The sequence below is a fragment of the Bombina bombina genome, chromosome 3 (assembly GCF_027579735.1).
Source record: "Bombina bombina isolate aBomBom1 chromosome 3, aBomBom1.pri, whole genome shotgun sequence".
Classification (NCBI taxonomy): Eukaryota; Metazoa; Chordata; class Amphibia; order Anura; family Bombinatoridae; genus Bombina; species Bombina bombina.
The window spans coordinates 1,217,312,318-1,217,327,347 of record NC_069501.1 but is presented as its reverse complement, the minus strand read 5'-3'; the positions used below and the strand labels follow the sequence as shown (position 1 = coordinate 1,217,327,347).

Sequence of the window (15,030 nt, the reverse complement as noted above, 5' to 3'; positions counted from 1 at the left end):
CCACAGAAAACCTCTGAATTACATTGATTCCAATGCAGCAAATTATTCTGGGTAAGATATGCAAATTAAGTACACAATGACACACCTTTTTACTTCAGTCTGCGTTTCAGCAGATTCCCTTTACACCAAAGTATCGCTGTTCACACAGCTTATAAACTTAGCTAGGGATAGTGCAGTGATTCATAACCATCCCAGGACAGACTGTTTCGTAGTTGTTGCTACTCATCAGCTGGGAGAAGGTTTGAATCACTGCTGAGTGAAGTTGATTCCGGGCAGAATACAACAACATTTTAAATTAGGGGGAGATAAAAGGCAAGTTTAAAATCCTCCACTACGCACAAAATATAGAGAAAATAACTCATTGTGTAGTTTATTAACAAATCTAGACAGGCCCGAAAGCTTGTTTTCCCACAGAAAACCTCTGAATTACATTGATTCCAATGCAGCAAAGGATTCTGGGTAAGATATGCAAATTAAGTACACAATGACACACCTTTTTACTTCAGTCTGCTTTTCAGCAGATTCCCTTTACGCCAAAGTATTGCTGTTCACACAGCTTATAAACTTAGCTAGGGTTAGTGCAGTGATTCATAACCATCCAAGGACAGACTGTTTTGTAGTTGTTGCTACTCATCAGCTGGGAGAATGTTTGAATCACTGCTGGGTGAAGTTGATTCCGGGCAGAAAACAATAACATTTTAAATTAGGGGGAGATAAAAGTTGAGTTTAAAATCCTCCACTATATATGTGTGTGTACATATGTATTTATATGTGTATATATGTATTAAAACATACAGTGGGTATTGAAATGAATCACCCCCTTGGAAATAATCACATTTTGTTGCTTTGCAGCCTGAAATAAAGACAGACACAGTTTTTGTTTATCCAGTTGTAATTACTCAGTGCAACTTATAACATCCAAGTGAAATATATTACACCAACATGTCAGGCAAAAATAAAGACAATTAAAAAACAGAATAACTGAGTTGCAAAAAGGATCACCCCCTTGTGGCAGTATTTTGTTGAACTACCTTTTGCTTTAATTACAGCCTTTAGTCTGTTGGGATATGTCTGTCTCTACTAACTTTGCACATCTAGACTGTACAATATTTGACCACTCTTCTTTGCAGAACTGCTCCAGTTCCGTTACATTTGATGGTGACCGTTTGTGGACTGCAGTCTTCAAGTCATGCCACAGATATTCAATGGGGTTTAAGTCTGGGCTCTGATTAGGCCATGCAAGGACATTCACCTTTTTCTCCTTCAACCACTGTGCGGTCATTTTTGCTTTGTGCTTTGGGTCATTGTCATGTTGGAAGGTAAACCTTCGTCCCATTGACAACTTCCTGTTAGAGGGCAGCAGATTTTCTTGACTGTATTTTGCCCCATCCATTATTCATTCTATCCTGGCAAGTGCTCCAGTGCCTGCTGCAGAGAAACACCTGATAACAGGATATTACCACCTCTATGCTTTACTGTAGGTATGGTGTTATTTGGATGGTGAGATATACTGGATTTCCTCCAGACATATCATTTGATACCAAATAATTAAATTTTAGTCTCATCTGACCATAACACATTTTTCCATGTGGCCTCAGAATCTCCTAGGTGTATTATGGCAAAGCTCAGTCGTGACTGCATGTGGACTTTCTTGAGGAGTGGCTTTTCAATACCCACTCTATGTACAAACATATAGACATATATATATTAGGTAAAAAAGAGTATGTTATCTCTACAGCGCTAAACCATTGAAGGTTTCAAACTATCAAACTTAATATTCAATAACACTATTGATAGAAACAATCTGATGTAGTTATATGAATAATGAAAAAGTAGAAAAAGTAGAAGCATATAGGGGCAGAGTCAAACAGCTAATGGCAACGCCCCATTGGATGCAATATATAGATATATAGAAGTGGGTGCGAACACAAAAAAGAAACAAATTTACTATACAATTGAACCTTAAGTCCATTTAATTTAAACAATGTATTTAGGCTCATAAGTTGCAGTCTTTATATATATATATATATATATATATATATAGGTATAGATATATATTGTACCAAAGTACCATCAGATATATGTAGAAATATGTATTTATGAATAAATAGAACATATTCATATTTTATGTTGGGTTAGCACACTTGAGAATATGCTTTCAGGTTAGCGCAAGAGCGGGTTGTTAATTTTTTAATTGGGTTACTTTTTACTTGTAATACAGGCGCAACCCGACTTCTAGCGCAGTTAACACGTGAGCAAAACCACTAAATATCGCTCCACTCATAATCTGGTCTCTATTTTTATTGTCAGAGAGAAGAAAGTATGACGTCCCGTGACACACAAAATCGTAGTAAAATCCAAGGTTTATTCACATCAATTAATATCCAGAAGATCAACAGTGCAGCAAAAGCAAAAAGCTGAGTAGTGTGAGCGTGGCACCAATGGCTTACATGTTTCGGCGGAAAGCTATGATTACGGCTTTTCGCCGAAACATGTAAGCCATTGGTGCAACGCTCACACTACTTAGCTTTTTGCTTTTGCTGCACTGTTGATCTTCTGGATTTTAATTGATGTGAATAAACCTTGGATTTTACTATGCTTTTGTGTGTCACGGGACGTCATACTTTCTTCTCTCTGACATTTGATCCACCAGTGTATGGGTCCCGACTTATCCCACAGGAAGCTGATGAGCGCTGCGTGAAGACTCTCACTCACACCCCCTACGTCATCACTGACGTCATCTTCTGGAGCCCTGAGCCGAGTACCGCAGTCGGAACACGGATAGAGGCGTCACTGTGTGAACAACAGAGAACGCTGCTGTCGAGGAATCTCTCGATCTGTATGAGTTAAAGATTCTACAGTTATCTGCATTTTTCACCTCTGACGGTAAACTTGAGCTATAACTAGATTGTTGCAGTGTGGAAGTACCACAAGTGGGGTGAGTGTTATTTATCTGTAAGTCCCAGTTACAGGACCGGGAAGAGTTATTCCCTTGGAATTGTACATTTTATTGTAGGGGTAATCACACTAACTCTCTGCCTCTATTTTTATTGAACAATATTGTTTGAGCACTGTCTACTGTTAAAAGGAGGTTCAAATTAATGTAGCTCGCTCCCGCTACCAGACCAGAGCAGGAGCGAGCTACATTCATTTTAATGGCACGATCGGGCCGGCTGTGACTAGACAGCGTACCCGATGCGCTTAGAAAAAAAACAGACCCGCTCCGTAGAGTCAGGAGCAGTGTGCAGAATTATATAACATTATTTGGTGGGTTTACTGGCCCTTTAAGGTTTTCTACCATCAGTTTACTATGTTGCACTACTTTTCTGAACCATAATAATATAATAGATCATATTAATACAGTCATCACCTTCTCTTTAGGAGCAAGAAAAGGAAGCGAGGAACAGAGCTGCTTTCGTCTCTCCACTTTGTACGTCTCCTCTCTGGTGGCAAGACTTTGACAAGGACAGTGATGATGAAGACTCACCAGGTGGTATGGGGCCAACAGGAGGCTCTGGTTCCTTCCATGGGCTTGCATTTTAAAAAGGTTTTGAGTCTAATAAAAAAAAAAAGCTTTAATCCAAAAACACTTGGGGCTAGATTACAAGTGAAGCGCTAATATTGCTTGCGTGTAAGTGATATTAGCGCTTCACTTTATAATACCAGTACATGATAATGTGCTCTGGACTGTATTACAAGTAATTCGCAATCTATTGCTAGTAAGCATTGCGCTCACAAGAGAGGGCTTCCATAGGCGAAGGGGGTAAGTAGTGCAGCATTTTTAAATATATATGTATATGGTTATATACATATATATTTATGTGTTAATATGTGTATATACACATATTAACACATAAATATATGCGTATATAATCATATACATATATATTTACATTGCGGTCGATGAGAACACAGAGTTTCCATAGACCGCAATGTAAAGGCACTTTTCAGTGCCGTTATTTTTTAACACCCCCCTCCCATCAACCGTAAAGTCCCATAACTGCCTAGTGAGGGCATTTGGGGCACTTTTAGAAAATTAACCAGAGATCGGATCTGATATCTCTGCTCAATTTGCTATATATTTTTTTTTTTTTTACCAACTATAATCTTCATTATGTATTTTTTTTTATTAGACTTGAGCAAGGTGGCTACTAGATCAGGAGAGCAAATGTTACGGAACTACTCTGTTACCTCCAATAAATCCTTATTAGGTCTAAGTTTGAATGCAAAGTTATGGATCCTCCTATGAAACTGAGAAGATACATTTTTAAATCATTGCACGTGTAAAGGGTTTTAAAGTAATTTAAGAAAATAACACATTTAAAGGGACACTAAACCCAATTTTTTCTTTCATGATTCAGATAGAGCATGCAATATTAAGCAACTTTCTATTTTAGTCCTATTATCATTAATTTTTTTTTGCGTTTTCTTGCTTTCTTTATTTAAAAAAGCAGGAATGTAAGCATAGGAGCCGTCCCATTTTTGGTTCAGCACCTGGGTTGCGCTTGCTGATTGGTGGCTAAATGAAACCACCAATCAGCAAGTGCTATCCATGGTGCTGAACCAAAAATAGCCCGGCTCTTAAGTTTAGATTCCTGCTTTTTCAAATAAAGATAGCAAGAGAACTAAGAAAAATTGATAATAGGAGTAAAAAAGAAAGTATCTTAAAATTGCATGCTTTATCTGAATCATGAAAGAAAAAAAATTGGGTTTAGTATCTCTTTAATCTAGTGCTTGTTTCAAATGACAGAAGGCAGAGGGGGTTTCAGAACTTAATGGAGCATTAAAGTAACTTTTTACATATATATAAAAAATTAATTACTGCATTTTAAAAGATCCGGGGAAGTAGAAAAATAAATTTTTTAGTAGTAGGCAAAATAAATCATGACGTTTCATTACAAGGTATTTTCACTGTCCAAAATTATACTTTTTCATGGGGAATTCAATTTTGAGTTTAATGTTCCTTTGAAAACTTGGAGTGCTAAAAAAGGTTGCCACAGACATTCATATCAAGGGCTGGAGAGTGGTATTGGAGGGAGAGTCACCTTTTCATAGTACTGAGTTCCTTATTTAAGAAATATTTTACCCCATTTAGTTTCCTTGTCCTGCTAGAGCAAGGGCATGTAAAAGGAACTGCCTTGTAAGATTTAATAGACCTAGGGCGCGATCCGATAAACGGCGTAGTTTGCGGCGCAAGCGAGGGAACCCGCGTCGCCCGCAGTTTCAGCTCGCAACTCGAGCTATCCAATATGCGGCGCTGTCAGTTGCTAAAGTGGAGTAAGTCTGACAAAGTAGCGATGTCCAGATATCTGCGTAAGTACAGATTTTTGGAGTCGCCAGTGACTTGCGCCACATTAGAAACTGCCGGCGCCTACAAAACCTGACTAAAGTATGAAATCACCCGCACTGTCTAACACGCCTCCTAAACATAGCCCGACACGTCTAACCCTCTATCCGCTATCCCCCCTCACTAGCCTAACAATAAAAAAAGTTATTAACCCCTAAACCGCCGCTCCCGTACCCCGCCGCAACCTAATAAAGTTATTAACCCCTAAAACGCCGCTCCCGTACACCACCGCCAGCTATATTAAATCTATAACCCCCTAAAGTGAGCCCCTAACACCGCCGCCATCTACCTTACCTACCCCCTAAAGTGAGCCCCTACCCCGCCGCCACCTATTTTAAAATTATTAACCCCTAATCTAATCCCCCTACCCCGCCGCCATCTATATTAAATTATTTAACCCCTAAAATACTAAACTATCCCTACCACTAAACCTAAGTCTAACCCTACAAATAGCCCTGAAAAGGGCTTTTTGCGTGGCATTACCCCAAAGTAAACAGCTCTTTTGCCAGCCCTTAAAAGAGCTTTTTGCGGGGCATACCCCAAAGTAAACAGCTCTTTTGCCAGCCCTTAAAAGGGCTTTTGGCGGGGCTTTGTCACAAAGTAAACAGCTCTTTTGCATCTAATCTAAATCCCCCTACACCGCCGCCAGCTATATTAAATACATTAACCCCTAATCTAATCCCCTACACCGCCGCCAGCTATATTAACTATATTAACCCTAATTATATTAGGGTTAATATAGTTAATATAATTATTATATTATATATATTAACTATATTAACCCTAATTATATTAGGGTTAATATAGTTAATATAGTTACTATAGTATTTATATTAACTATATTAACTCTATCTAACCCTAACACCCCTAACTAAATTCTTATTAAATTAATCTAATTCATATTATAAACTAAAATATTCCTATTTAAATCTAAATACTTACCTATAAAATAAACCTTAAGATAGCTACAATATAATTAATAATTACATTGTAGCTATGTTAGGGTTTATATTTATTTTACAGGTAAATTGTTAATTATTTTAACTAGGTATAATAGCTATTAAATAGTTATTAACTATTTAATATCTACCTAGTTAAAATAATTACCCAATTACCTGTAAAATAAATCCTAACCTAAGTTACAAATACACCTACACTATCAATAAATTAAATAAACTACAAATATCTATCTAAAAATACAATTAAATAAACTAAACTAAATTACAAAAAAAAAACACTAAATTACAAAAAATAAAAAAAAAAGATTACAAGATTTTTAAGCTAATTACACCTATTCTAAGCCCCCTAATAAAATAATAAACCCCCGAAATAAAAAAATGCCCTACCCTATTCTAAATTAAACAAGTTCAAAGCTCTTTTACCTTACCAGCCCTTAAAAGGGCCCTTTGCGGGGCATGCCCCAAAGAAAACTGCTCTTTTGCCTGAAAAAAAAAACACAACACCCCCCCCCAACATTACAACCCACCACCCACATACCCCTAATCTAAACCCACCCAAACCCCCCTTAAATAAACCTAACACTATCCCCCTGAAGATCTCCCTACCTTGTCTTCACCACGCCGGGCCGAACTCCTCATCCGATCCGGGCGATGTCTATCCAAGCGGCAAAGAAGAATTCTTCATCCCAGCGAGGTCTTTCTCCAAGCGGCAAAGAAGAATTCTTCATCCCGGCGATGTCTTTTTCCAAGCGGCAGCAACGTCTTCTTCCTTCCGGCAGCATCTTCCATCAAGCGGCATCTTCAATCTTCTTTCTTCGCTCCGCCGACGCGGAGCATCCATCCCGGCCGACGACTGAACGACGAATGAGGTACCTTTAAATGACGTCATCCAAGATGGCGTCCGCCGAATTCCGATTGGCTGATAGGATTCTATCAGCCAATCGGAATTAAGGTAGAAAAATCTGATTGGCTGATTGAATCAGCCAATCAGATTCAAGTTCAATCCGATTGGCTGAACCAATCAGCCAATCGGATTGAACTTGAATCTGATTGGCTGATTCAATCAGCCAATCAGATTTTTCTACCTTAATTCCGATTGGCTGATAGAATCCTATCAGCCAATCTGAATTCGGCGGACGCCATCTTGGATGACGTCATTTAAAGGTACCTCATTCGTCGTTCAGTCGTCGGCCGGGATGGATGCTCCGCGTCGGCGGAGCGAAGAAAGAAGATTGAAGATGCCGCTTGATGGAAGATGCTGCCGGAAGGAAGAAGACGTTGCTGCCGCTTGGAGAAAGACATCGCCGGGATGAAGAATTCTTCTTTGCCGCTTGGAGAAAGACATCGCCGGGATGAAGAATTCTTCTTTGCCGCTTGGATAGACATCGCCCGGATCGGATGAGGAGTTCGGCCCGGCGTGGTGAAGACAAGGTAGGGAGATCTTCAGGGGGGTAGTGTTAGGTTTATTTAAAGGGGGTTTGGGTGGGTTTAGATTAGGGGTATGTGGGTGGTGGGTTGTAATGTTGGGGGGGGGGGGGTGTTGTGTTTTTTTTTTTCAGGCAAAAGAGCATTTTTCTTTGGGGCATGCCCCGCAAAGGGCCCTTTTAAGGGCTGGTAAGGTAAAAGAGCTTTGAACTTGTTTAATTTAGAATAGGGTAGGGCATTTTTTTATTTTGGGGGTTTATTATTTTATTAGGGGGCTTAGAATAGGTGTAATTAGCTTAAAAATCTTGTAATCTTTTTTTTATTTTTTGTAATTTAGTGGGTTTTTTTTTTGTAATTTAGTTTAGTTTATTTAATTGTATTTTTAGATAGATATTTGTAGTTTATTTAATTTATTGATAGTGTAGGTGTATTTGTAACTTAGGTTAGGATTTATTTTACAGGTAATTGGGTAATTATTTTAACTAGGTAGATATTAAATAGTTAATAACTATTTAATAGCTATTATACCTAGTTAAAATAATTAACAATTTACCTGTAAAATAAATATAAACCCTAACATAGCTACAATGTAATTATTAATTATATTGTAGCTATCTTAAGGTTTATTTTATAGGTAAGTATTTAGATTTAAATAGGAATATTTTAGTTTATAATATGAATTAGATTAATTTAATAAGAATTTAGTTAGGGGTGTTAGGGTTAGATAGAGTTAATATAGTTAATATAAATACTATAGTAACTATATTAACTATATTAACCCTAAAATAATTAGGGTTAATATAGTTAATATATATAATGTAATAACTATATTAACTATAATATACTTAGGGTTAATATAGATAATATAGCTGGTGGCGGGGTAGGTAGATTAAATTAGGGGTTAACAATTTTAATATAGATGGCGGCGGTGTAAGGGGCTTACATTAGGGGTTAATACTATTAATATATGTGGCGGCGGTGTAGGGAGGGCAGGTTATAGGGCAAAAGAGCTGTTTCCTTGGGGGCAAAGCCCCGCAAAAGGCCCTTTTAAGGGCTGGTAATAGAGCTTATTACTTTAGGGGGATTAGATTAGGGGTTAATAATATTAATATAGCTGGCGGCGGTATAGGGGGATTAGATTAGGGGTTAATAATTTTTATATAGGTGGCGGCGGTGTAAGGGGTCAGATTACGGGATAGATAAGGTAGATGGCGGCGGTGTAAGGGGTTCACATTAGGGGATAGATCAGTTAGATGGTGGCGGTTTTAGGGGCTCACAGTAGGGGGCTAGTTTATGTAGATAGCGGCGGGTCCTGGAGCGGCGGTTTAGGGGTTAATAACTTTATTAGGGATTGCGGCGGGGGATCGCGGTTGACAGGTAGATAGACATTGCGCATGCGTTAGGTGTTAGGTTTTATTTAGCAGATCGCGGTTGACAGCTAGATAGACATTGCACATGCGTTAGGTGTTAGGTTTATTTAACAGCTAGTTTAGGGAGTTACGGGGCTCCAATAGTCAGCGTAAGGCTTCTTACGGCTGCTTTTTGTGGCGAGGTGAAAATGGAGTAAGATTTCTCAATTTTCGCCACGTAAGTCCTTACGCTGTATATTGGATACCAAACTGCGCTGGTTTGGTATACCTGCCTATGGCCCAAAAAACTACGGGCGACGGCAGAAATATACGCACGTAACTTCTAAGTTACGCCGTATATTGGATACCAAACCAGCGCAAATATTGGCGTCGCCAGCTTTTGCGGGCGACGATTTTTATCGGATCGACCCCTTAGGCTCTTATATGTCATCTAAATCTATGTTTCTATATTTGCAAATGTATGGCTGTTGACACCTTTTAGAAATTAGGGTGCTACAATAATGATTGGGATACCCAATACTGACAAAAATTTAAATAAATTCATGCACCAATGAAATTATAGAAACATATTTTGACAGGATATAAGAATGAGACATATTGAGATTGCCACTAGACATGCATTTGGGAAGTTTGGGAGTAAACAAATGCTGAAGATGGAGGCCAAAAGCCTCATTTGGCAATTTTCGGGGCCTAATTTATTCTTGTGAAAGTGCAACACACTAATATCTGTGCAAATCCAGATCTTAGTGAGTTGCACTTTCACAAAAATAAATTTGGCTCAGAAAATTGCTGAATGTGGCCTGTGGCCGCCATGTTCAGTATTCGTTTACTCCCGAACTTTATGAACGTACATGTCTACTAGGGCCAATACAACAGGAAGTAGGTTCCATAGAAGCACCTGGACTACTGGAGTATGATCTGCTTCCACTCCCACCATTGGGAAAGTCTTCTCGCACTGTGTTTTTGCATTGAATATTGGTTACAAACCATAGGAGAAGTGAACTTGAAACCACAAAGTCCACCTGTAACACTCCTAAAGAGACAAGTTCCCAGATGGGAGGAGGTGCAGGAATTTCATTTATTCTAATAATGGCAATACCTTCAACAGTAGATTAAAGTATTTTATAATGCTAGATGGTGGATTTATGTATTTTAATATATTTGTAGGAGTGCTTATTTAACTTTGACCATCAATGTTAAGCAGAAGTTGATTCCATAATAAAGCTATTAAGAGATCAAAGCGCAGTTTGTCTTCTTTTGTAATTATGTTTCATGTGCTTTTTCCTAAAATAATTTTTAAAGGCTATTTAAGTTGGTAATCTCATACACGTTTAGTTTTAATAAATATGATCATTTTTTAGTTTTCTTAAAATGTTAAAATAGTGAACAAATTATACTTTTAAGCTCTGATACATGATTCATAATTCATTCATGATTGCAATTAGGCGATTGGTTGTAAATTGATTATATAATGACACAAAATGATAACGGAAATATTAATTTTACATATGAATTGAGCTTGTTAAGAGACACCTGCACTTAAATGCACAAGGCATAATGTGCTCTATTCCAGTTGGCTACTTTTTTATTCCATGTTGGTCTGCAAAAACAAAGGCAAAACTTCCTGTTGCGTATTTGTCTTTTACACCAATCTTAGTACAAAAAAATCCAAACTTAATGTAACTAATGGATATTGGGCATCATAAATGTATTCAGTGAAATAACTTGCAGGGATTATAAGAGTTGTTAAAGGGACATTATACACTAATTTTTTCTTTGCATAATTGTTTTGTAGATGATCTATTTATATAGCCCATAAAGTTTTTTTTTTTTTTAAATGGATAGTTTTGCTCATTTTTAAATAACATAGCTCTGATTTTCAGACTCCTAACTAACCCCTAAAGGTTTAGGAGAATACCGACGTATACCTACTCCAGCTTGCTTCTGTTTGGGTGAAGGGCCTTTTCATATGCAAAGGAAGGGGGAGGGGGGAGTGTCTGCTATTTCCCACTTGCAGTGGGTGTTCCAGTAACCTTTTAAACAGAACTAAACTGGAAGCTTCTAAGTAAGTTTTTAAACAGTTTTATACTGGATTTTTATATCAGTATCTGTGCATATTATTCTTTATAGTAGTGTCTATTACATGCAGTTATATGAAAATTGGTGTATACTGTCCCTTTAAGAACAATACAAATAAGACATTTTATAATTACTTTTTATTGCAAATTCTAAAAGACTGGAAAACCAGCCCTTTATTATGTATTCAACAAGACATTACTGTTCTGTTCTTGCTATGGAATAACATATAATCCACATCTAAACTTTTTTTACAAATAGTAGAATACTTGATCCCAAACTGGATGTGCCAATTATATATAAAGGTAATAGTGGTAATGACCCTAAGCACAATATCCAACTATATAGTTTGCAATAGATGTTCCCTGTCATATTCTTAAAGGGACAGGAAACCACAACATTTTCTTTCATGATTTGGATAGAACATATAATTTGAAATAACTTTCCAATTTTCTTCTATTACTAAATTTGCTTTGTTGTCTTGTTATCCTTTGCTGAAGGAACAGCATTGCACTACTGGCAGGTAGCTGAAAACATCTAGTTAGCCAATCACAAGAGACACATGCGTGCAGGCACTAATCAACCGCTAGCTCCCACAAGTGTAGGATACGTGTGTATTCTTTTTTAACAAGGGATACTAAGAGAATGAAGTACATTTGAAAATAGAAGTGAATTTAAAAGTGTCTTAAAATGACATGCTCTATCTGAATCATGCAAGTTTAATTTTAACTTTCCTATCCCTTTAAATATCCAATGATATAGGAACACAAGGCTACTTACTCTTCACATATACAGCAAATGTAGGGAAGAAAATCAAGTCTGAAACAAACAAATGGAAATGAGGGAACCCCAATAGTGCAATATGTCCACCAATAAGATCCTATATACAGTAAATACAGTACTCACAATGTAAGATGCACTGAAGAGTACAAATATGGCAGGCTGAACCTTTAGGAGCCGTCCGGCAAGCTCACACACTGGTCTACTGATTCCTGAGCACTTGTACCCCTCTTTTCCCACTTTTTGTGTGTTTCAGTCTAAACATTTTTGACTGCAATGTGGGCTTGATTCTGCAGACAACAAGACTAGTCATGGTCATATTGTTAGTATAAAGTACATTGTTTTGCAATGCTTATTTGTAAAAGCCAATTAGGGAAATACAGGGTTAGCCCTTAGAACTTTGCAGGGTGTTTAGAATTAAAGAAGCCAAAATTCCGAACAAAATTACTTTAAAAGGGGGCAAAAGAAATTTGTTTTACAATGCAAAACTAAGCCTTTTATTTGTCAAGGCATTTATTGTCCATTTAATTCTTCTTTTCAAAGTTGTGTCAAGTGTTAAAGTCTAAATATTTATTTAATGAGCTTGATTTGTTTTTAATGTGCCATTTATGTGAAAGAAAAATATTTCATAATCACAAGCTATTTTGAGCATCACCAGGCTTCTAGAGACTACCTACCGCTGTCAAAGAATGTGGTCAAGACCAGGGTTGCACTATAGTTGGTGCTCAGGGTTAAGTGTGCCCAGTAACAAGATAGTAGGTAAAGTAGTACTAATGGTAAGTACCTATAGGTGCCAAATATGTTTGTAATCAACAAGCACCTGTTAGGGGACAATATAGCCCTAAGGAGACTCATAGAAAAATAAGTTACAAAGTCTGTAACAAAAAACCTAAGCAGACAGAATCTATTACACTGAACAGCTGTGCTAAAGTTAACTGTGTAAGCAAGGACTTTATAATTACAGATAGAGTATTAGCTAGATAGCTTTAATCTCGTAATCTGACATCCCAGATATTGACAGGTCCTCTTGTTACAATGTTATTTCTGAATTTCTGAATAGCAGGCTACAAAAGATATTGTTTGTATCTGGCTGCTTGATATTATACAAACCAATTACAGTGTTTCACATATAGATACATGATTCTCAGAGGAATTATTCACACACCTATGCTATATATTGATATCTAGAGAGTGACGTGTATGAATGAATAGTTAAATCAATAAAGATTAAGTATGAATGGTTAAACAATCGTTCCTGTATTATTCAGTGAGAATTTCTTCTGTACAATTGTAGGGGTAAAGCCCTCTTTTTTGACTTTACAGACTTTGTAACTCATTTTTCATTATGTGCACCCAGTGCCTACCCCTGCTGCTGCCTGTGGCTATCCCCTGCCTTTGAGTTTAGAAGAGTGAGAAGAGGAGCCAGGGTGTGTGTGGTCGGTGTAACTGCTGGGAATCTGTCAGTATGTGAGAGAGATACATTTTTTGTTTTGTGCAAACTCTTAAAGGGAAAGCCTACTCCAGATTTTTTTATTGGTTAAAAAGATAGATAATTCCTTTACTACCCATTCCCCAGTTTTGCATAACCAACACAGTTATATTCATAAGTAAGCCTCGGCAGACTGCCCCCTTATTTCAGTTCTTTTGCTATAATTTTAGCTAATTAGTGATGACTCATAAATAACTCCAAGGGGAGTGAGCACAATGTTATCTATACGGCACACATGAACTAGCACTGTCTCACTGTGAAAAACTGTCAAAATGAACTGAGATAAGAGGTGGCCTTTAAGGGTTTATAAATTAGCATATGAGCCTACTTAGGTTTTGCTTTCAATAAAGAATATCAAGAGAACAAAGCAAAATTGATGATAAAAGTAGATGGGAAAGTTGTTTTAAAATTGCACAGCCTATCTGAATCATAAAAGCTTAATTTTGACTAGACTGTCCCTTTAAGTTAACTAACAAAATTGCTACAAAATATTATTGACATCATATTAAACACACCTGCTACACTAACCTTTTAATTATTAGAATTGTTAAGGAGGTGGATTTAGATCAAAGAAGAATCTTTTGGGGCAACATCTGCAAGAGAATACACCTGTCACATCTGCTGCGTGGTGATGCTGTATTTGGCCATAGCCTTGATTCTTACTACGCTTGTAAGCTGATATTAATGCCTTATTCGAAATCCAGATAAGTATTTTTTTATGGTTTAATCATCACCTTTCTTATAAGTTGACTACTGCTTTCTGTAATTGTAATAAGTTCATAATAAACACTGCTGTTATGATGCTGCATTTTTTTGTGTGTATTGAGTTTTATTTATTAGTACTATTGTGAGTTTACCCTGTTAACAGGACAGAACATTCAGTATGGCTGGTCAATAATCATATTTGAAAAGGAAAAAAAAACCAACAACAATCAGTGTAGGAATGCATTTAAATCAACAATCTTTCACCTAGATTACGAGTTCTGCGTTAGCCTTAAAAAGCAGCGTTAAGGGGTCCTAACGCTGCTTTTTAATGCCCGCTGGTATTACGAGTCAGGCAGGAAAGGGTCTACCACTCACTTTTCTTCCGCGACTCGAGGCTACCGCAAATCCCCTTACGTCAATTGCGTATCCTATCTTTTTAATGGGATTTGCCTAACGCCGGTATTACGAGTCTTGGAGAAAGTGAGCGGTACAGCCTCTACCTCCAAGACTCCTACCGCATTTAAAAGTCAGTAGTTAAGAGTTTTATGGGCTAACGCCGGAACAGTGCTAAAAGTACACTAACACCCATAAACTACCTATGAACCCCTAAACCGAGGCCCCCCCACATCGCAAACACTATAATAAAATTATTTAACCCCTAATCTGCCGACCAGACACTGCCGCCACCTACATTATAGCTATGAACCCCTAATCTGCTATCCCTAAGATCGCCAACACCTATATTATATTTATTAACCCCTAATCTGCCCCCCCCAACGTCGTCGCCACCTACCTACACTTATTAACCCCTAATTTGCCGACCGGACATCGCCGGCACTATAATAAATATATTAACCCCTAAACCGCCGCACTCCCGCC

General features: G+C 37.5%; 1 protein-coding gene across 1 annotated transcript in view; it reads left to right on the top strand.

The window, feature by feature from the left end:
- USP35 (ubiquitin specific peptidase 35) overlaps positions 1-3,543 on the top strand; it is a 124,609-nt gene extending 121,066 nt beyond the window's left edge. The window contains exon 10 of the mRNA XM_053705077.1: positions 3,382-3,543. Coding sequence (XP_053561052.1) covers positions 3,382-3,543 — 162 coding nt within the window. The remainder of the gene's footprint in view (positions 1-3,381) is intronic.
- Positions 3,544-15,030: the final 11,487 nt, after the last annotated feature.